The following is a 6,848-nucleotide window of genomic DNA, read 5'->3' as shown; positions in this document are numbered from 1 at the left end:
TTTTTTTTTAATTTTTTAGTTTATGCATTTCTGGATAGCATCTGGATTTCTCTCCAGCTCGTAAGCCACCACCTCTTCCTTTCTCTCTGCACGGATGTGATGAAAAATGTGTGCGTGACATAGGGAAAATATATAGTTTGTGTTTATTTGCAGATCAAGAGAAATGGAATATATAAAAATATGAATATATCTACGAAAAATATCTATATATTCTACTATTCCCCTGGGTCATTTGTTCCATGTTGTTTCCCATCACAAACTAACACAGGTCGTAGCAAGCACCACCGGTGTTAGATTTTATTTCCCCCTGAGAAGATGAGGGATTCCTTTCCAAGCCCAGAATTTTATTTATTTTTTTTTAAACTTGACCTGAAAAAGCTCATTTCTAGTCCCAAACAAGCAAGGCTGGATGAGCAGTAAATGCACGCCTGGAGTCCGATGCTCCAGGCGTCTCCAAGGGAAAGATCTCAACTTGGACGAGTCAACTGAGTTGACTTTGAAACCAACATTTATGGCTGGGATCACTCGATCTGTTTTCAAGTCCTCGTTAGGAGGAGATGAATCACTCTCCAGAAGCGCCGATATTTCTCCGTTGATGGTAACATGACCCCCCCAAAGTAATTAGGTGTCTGTCGCTCACTTTTTTCTTTTTTCTCCATAACAAGAGCTTTGGTGGGCTGCTCAGGTGGCGATGACCATGTTACAGGCAAACCCCAGCCAACGATGGTCCTCATATATTATTGTCACACCCCCCTGTTTAATGCAAGATGCCCCAAAGCTCCACACAATGTTCCAAGAAGACAAAAAGTTGTTGGGTTGTTTTTTTTTTTTTTTTTTTTGAGATGCAGGACCCCAACCCAGAGTTTAGTCTTTACGGATTTTGGAAACTCACCCTTAGATCTCAATATGGACTTTGCATCCTTGCGTATTCCCTGTCTCCTGTTGCTTTTTATGGCCCCTGGAGCTCCACCAAGTCATCTGAGCCCTCCCAGCTGAAGCATCGAGGGCAAAATGGGTCTTTAACGAGAGCTCAGATGGTTCCCTGGACCAGAGCCTGGAGCAGCTGCTAAACACAAGCCTCAGGACTCTGATCTTGCATTTAGCACCAGGGTCAGCCAAAAAAGCAATGCGACCCGGACCCGGTGGCCGTAGCCCAAAATCTGCCCCCCCCCCTGCAAAAAAAAAAAAAAAAAAAAAATCCCCAAACCAGACAGGGAGCCTAGGATTTTTTTTGGGGGGCAGGAAAGGGCAGGGTTGTATCCTTGGTTTATTTTATCCTCCACCGACGCGTCGTCCCCTAACGCCGAGGTCTTCGTTAGCAGTTTAAAGAAACCGGACACTGCAGAAGTGACCTCGGGCGGCGCGCTCGTTCCTGGAAGAGGAACGCCCACACGGGGCTGGATGCCAAGCATTCATGTTCCGCGTCCAGCCCCGGTGAAATCAGTCCTTGCCCGCAGGAGAGAGGCCATGGCGGCCGTGTTCCTGCCTGGCAATCTCCAGGATGAAGCCACTTGCTCCGTTTGCTTGGAGTTCTTCAAAGACCCCGTCTCCATCGAATGCGGGCACAACTTCTGCCGGGCGTGCATCATCAAGAGTTGGAAAGATCTCGAGATGGATTTCCCCTGTCCTCAGTGCCGGGAGGTCTTCCAACAGAAGAGCTTCAGACCCAACCGTCAGTTGGCCAACATGTCCGAGATCATCAGCCAGTTCACCCTCCGCGGGGCCAAGGGCGCCGAGGAGGACGGGCTCTGCGCAAAGCACAGGGAAGCCCTGAAACTCTACTGCAAAGACGACCGGAAAACCATCTGCGTGGTCTGCGACAGGTCCCGGGAGCACCGGCCGCACGCCGTGGTGCCCGTCGATGAGGCGTCCGAGGAGTACAAGGTACCTTCTGGCTGGCTGGCCACCCCCAAGAAGACCCTCCCGGGGGTTTTTTTATCGCTCGTTGCGTTGCGCGTTTGTGCTCGTTCAAGTCCCAGCGGGGTCACCCAGCTTTCCCGCGCTCGGCCTTGCGCTCTGAAAAAAAAAAAAATAAATAAAAATTCCATTGATGCTTTCCAGCTTTCCAAAAAAAAAAAAAAAAACCTGGAAAACATGTTTCCTCTCCAGATGTGCAAAATTCTTTCCTGCATTTACATCAGCTGGGGAGAACGTGGGGTTAAATACAGGGCAGCCGGGAACAGAATTTCTCCCCGTGCAAGTGGGTGTGCCCTCCCCTGGCATCCTCCTCCTCCTCCTTTCTTTGTGTTCGCTGAGGGGGGGGTTGCGTGTTTTCCTCGGGGCAGAAAAATGTAGCAAGGGAAAGAAAGAAAGGGGGGAAAAAAAAAAAAAAGGGTAACATCTGTGTGTGTTCCTAGGAGAAAATCCAGGGACGCTTGGATTTCCTGAAAAAGGAGAGGCAGGAGCTGCTGGAGTTCAAAGTGAACGACGACAAGAAAACCCAGGAGCGCTTGGTGCGTGCGATGCGGCGCTGCGGGGTGGTGGGGTCCAGCCTGGGATGTGTGGCGGGGGTTAGGACCCACCCAGTCACCCCATCTTCTCCTCCCTACTGCTCTGTCGCTGCCCAAAGATGGGAAATGTCTGATTTTTTTTTTCCTTCTTCCATCATCAAGGTTGGCAACACGTCAACTGGTATTTTATCAGACCAAAGGGACGGGTGCTGGAGCATCTCCTCCATCTTTCCTCCCTCTTCCTCCTCTTCCTCAGCCCCTTGTCCCTGGGGAAGAAGGCAGCAGAGTGTTTGCGCAGGAAAATCCCCGTCCCCCCCTGCTAATAACTCCCCTCCCAGACCATCTCCCCCAAAACAAGGTGACGTTGAGTGGCTCATGTCCCCCCTCCTTGGGACGAACACCGTCACGCTTCGTTAAGCGCTCATTAAGTCCCCACCAGCCCAAGGGAGAAAAAAGAACCCCACATGTCCAGAAGAGAAAAACCACCTGAGATCTGCTGTGGAGGTGAGGTACCTACCCCAGACATGGTTTAAAACCCTTTTTTTTTTTTTTTTTTTGGATGGTTTTCATCCCCAGAAAACCATCGAGAACGAGCGGCAGAAGCTGCTCTCGGAGTTCGAGAGGTTGCGGCAGTTCCTGCACGACCAGGAGCACATCCTCCTGGGGCAGCTGGAGAAGATGGAGAAGAACATTGCCAAGAGGCAGAACGAGAACATCACCGACCTCTCCAAGGAGATCACGCTCCTCAACAAGCTCATCGCTGAGCTGGAGGAGAAAATCCAGCAGCCCATGCTCGAGTTCCTCAAGGTGAGACCTTTGGGATGAAACGAGCCTTTCAGGTGTAACTCCTGACCCTTCTCCACCCTTTCTGACATGTTTCTGGATCCTGCAGAGGTGTTTTGAGGACAAAGTCCTTTTATTTTGCACCTTTGTGGTGCCTGAGTGCTCGTCATATTTAACAGCTGCTGACAAATTTTTCTTCCGTGAATTTGTCTGGACCATCCCAGCACCCATTAATTCCTGTTTCGAGATGCTCAAAGCTTTATTAGACCTCACACAAAGAACCACCAGAGCATAGACCCCTCTTGCAAATCCAGGTTTTGATGGGTCGGTGGCCAAACCAAGCTGCGGGCGTCCGCTCCTCCAGCTTAAAGGTGTTGGTGAGGGCTTGGGATGGAGCTGAGCGTCGAAGCCCGCGGAGCTGGGCTCAGCAAGACACGGCTCCTCGCCAGTTTTCGCGGTTTTCCCTGAGATGTGAAAGCAGAGCCGGGTTTTAGAGTCGAAATGAATGATTAACCAAGCTGGAAAATATGAGGGAGAGAGCAGATGGAGTTCAGGTTTTGATTGCAGGGCAAAGAACGAACCTGGAGAGAATCCAGCCCTCCCTGTTACCCAAACCTCTTCTTTGCAGATGAAGTAGGGCTTAAAAAATAAAACCTGAGCTGCCCATCCCAACGTCACGCGGTCCTGTCCTCCACAGAACGACAAAAAAAAAAAAACCTTTTAATTGGTGACGTTTTGATTCAATGGGGTAGGTGGAGCTCCTGGTGCACGCAGGGTTAAATCCCCTCCCACGCAGCTTTGAGAGCACTGTCAATATTTGCAGAAGGTTGGCACTTGGCTATGGGTGAAAAGTCGTTTCACGTGGTCTTTGGTGGCTAAAAACCATCCTGTAACAAGAGGTGATTTTTTTTTTTTTGAAAGTCCACATTGGAAATTCTTAGCCAGCTCCAGAGTCCTTCTCCGTTCCCTGGTAGGGCTTGGTGCAACCTCTGAATCACGGCCAACACGCTCGCCACGGTTTATGCCCTTCTTTATGTCGTTTTAAAGGCGTCAAAAAGGGAAAATATCGTCATGGGCTGGACCGAGCACGAGTTTCATCTCAGGGAATTTTTGCCGCGTAGCAACCGGCCATTGAGGGTATTTGAACCCGTAATTTACCTCCATCATCCATCCTTCCTGAGGGCAAACCACTTCCCCTATTAGAATATCCATCCTGGAATGGGGTGAATCACCTCGGGGAGCACCCTCAACTCAGATATCACGGAGACGTTGACGTGCGAGTTGAATGCCGGCTTTCGAGGTGGCCAAGTTAGGGCAGATGATGGTCCTTGGGCTCTTGGTGGACGCTTGCGGGTGTCTTTCTGGCTTCACAAGGGGTGGGTTGGTAGGACCTTCTCAGGAGACCGGCAGAGAGATCCTTAGAGCATCCCAAAAGCCGCCGCATGCCCACACCTGGGCTCACAACACCAACGGCCAAGTAATGGAATATTTGGTAGTTTTGGTAGTCACCACCCTAGAAGACGCTCCCAACTCAACCGGGCAAGGCTTTGAGTGATGCATTGGAAGGGAGACCTCCAAAAGCACCTTCCAACCTAAACCACATTTTTACTCGGTCTCTCTTTTTCTTTTCTAGGATGTGATGAGCATCATAAGCAGGTACGGAGCACTGCTTCTCCCCCTTCTTTCACTCTTCTCCCCCCACCCCAGCAGGGTTTGAAGGTCAGCGTTCACCCTCCAGGTGCCAGAGGGAGGCACTGGGGTAGACGGGGCTCCTACTGGGAGCAATCCCTGGGTTTCTTCCAAGTTCTTGGAAAACTTGGTGTTGTCACAAAGTCTTTTCCTACCAGGCAGTTGCTTCAAATGTCAAGTGAGACCAGAGACCCCAAGTCATCTTCTTCGCCTGACATACGATTCACCCGGGGCGACGGTTTAGGCACCATCTTCTTCGCCTGACATACGATTCACCCAGGGAGACGGTTTAGGCATCACTTAAGCTCCAAAAATGAAATCTAAGCTGCAGCAGGAGCAGCTGAGAGGGGATAACGCGGCACAGACACCCTTTACGACAACCAGCCGAGGGGGTTTTCAAAGTTCAGACGCAAATCCCCGCGTCCTCAGCCCAGGGCGGGGGGTGAAATCCCAGCGCCATCCCCGCGCTGTGACGCTGAGAGCCCTTGGATAGACCCTGGGTGGGATGAGGCGCGAGCATCGCACGTTGCCAACTACAAGGGAAAAAGAAAGAGGGGGAATAGAAAATTTATTTTTTTTTACCTTTTTTTTTTTTTTTCCCCAGAAGTGATGATGTGAAGTGCCAGAAACCCGTGCCGGTCTGCACGGATATGAAAATGCACATCTGTAATTTTTCCCTCAAGACTGTCGTCCTTGAAAAAGTCTTAAAGAAATTCAGAGGTAGGTGGAAATGAAACCCAGGGGAGGATTTAAAATAGGCCTGGCCTTTAGCAGGCATTGGGGAAAAAAAAAAAAAAAAAAAAAAAGGATGAGGAGCGCTGGGGGATGCTGCGGATGCCTCAAGGTCCTTTGGCACACGCCTGGCCAGCAGCGCTGAAATAGGAGAATAAATAATGTTGGAAAGGACTCTTGGAGATGTGCATGAGCAGGAGGAGACTCACCCTGCCAGGCTGCAAGATTTTTTTAAAGAAGGAAAAAAAAAAATAACCAAAACCCTGAACCCGGCACATCCATTTTAGTGCAATAAAACCGGCGATTTTCCCGTCTCGGATAGTTCGAGGCCGGGATGGCCAAGGTTTGAGTTGAAAAATCAACACATTGCAGCAACGCAGCAAAGCCACGAGGTGGTGCTGAGGGATTGGGAAAGGAAGCGAGCACCAGAACGAGCAGAGGGGGAAAAAAAAAAAAAAATTAAAAAAAAATCCCTAAATGTACGCCCTGGAGGAATAACTTGCCTTAAAGGATCGTACTGAAGGTTTGGAAGGCGTAGAGAAAAAAATACGCCAGGACACGATGCTTAAATAAATCCTGTGTTCTCTTGATGTCCAGAAGATTTTATTGGGAAAGGAAGCGAGCACCAGAACGAGCAGAGGGGGAAAAAAAAAAAAAAATTAAAAAAAAATCCCTAAATGTACGCCCTGGAGGAATAACTTGCCTTAAAGGATCGTACTGAAGGTTTGGAAGGCGTAGAGAAAAAAATACGCCAGGACACGATGCTTAAATAAATCCTGTGTTCTCTTGATGTCCAGAAGATTTTTTTTTTTTTTTTAATTAAAATATATTTGTCATGAATTTCCCCTGTTATTTGTCCCCATCACACACGATGCCGGGAGCTGGCGTTGCTCCATCCTCAGCTTTTCCTGTCGAGTCCCAGGTCGGCAAAGACGGCATTTTGGCAACGTTTGGGGGTGTAGAAATCCACGTAAAGGAGATTTTGTGGTTCCTTCTGGCTCTCTCAGTGGTGCCATTTACTTGCCCATCTCTTCTTTTCAGAAAACCTCCGGGATGAACTGGGAAGAGGCGAAAAAGGTAAAAGGAAAATATTTAAGACGTAGCCGCCCCTGGAGCAAAGACTTGAAATTGTGGTTGTAATTTGCAAAGCCAAAGAGAGGTGGGAGGGAGGGGGGGAAAAAAAGGCACTCTAGA

At 49.3% G+C, this 6,848-nt stretch overlaps 1 protein-coding gene across 1 annotated transcript in view; it reads left to right on the top strand.

Moving 5' to 3' along the window:
* LOC104464300 (tripartite motif-containing protein 7-like) overlaps window positions 1-6,731 on the top strand; it is a gene marked incomplete at its 3' end in the record, with an annotated part of 6,975 nt that extends 244 nt beyond the window's left edge. The window contains exons 2-7 of the mRNA XM_010076966.1: window positions 1,458-1,884; window positions 2,358-2,453; window positions 3,027-3,257; window positions 4,867-4,889; window positions 5,527-5,642; window positions 6,696-6,731. Coding sequence (XP_010075268.1) covers window positions 1,458-1,884; window positions 2,358-2,453; window positions 3,027-3,257; window positions 4,867-4,889; window positions 5,527-5,642; window positions 6,696-6,731 — 929 coding nt within the window. The remainder of the gene's footprint in view (window positions 1-1,457; window positions 1,885-2,357; window positions 2,454-3,026; window positions 3,258-4,866; window positions 4,890-5,526; window positions 5,643-6,695) is intronic.
* Between the last annotated feature and the right edge of the window lie 117 nt (window positions 6,732-6,848).

Source organism: Pterocles gutturalis, unplaced genomic scaffold, assembly GCF_000699245.1.
Source record: "Pterocles gutturalis isolate BGI_N339 unplaced genomic scaffold, ASM69924v1 scaffold12783, whole genome shotgun sequence".
NCBI lineage: Eukaryota > Metazoa > Chordata > Aves > Pterocliformes > Pteroclidae > Pterocles > Pterocles gutturalis.
The sequence above is the reverse complement of the archived record's forward strand: the minus strand, read 5'-3'. Positions and strand labels throughout refer to the sequence as shown.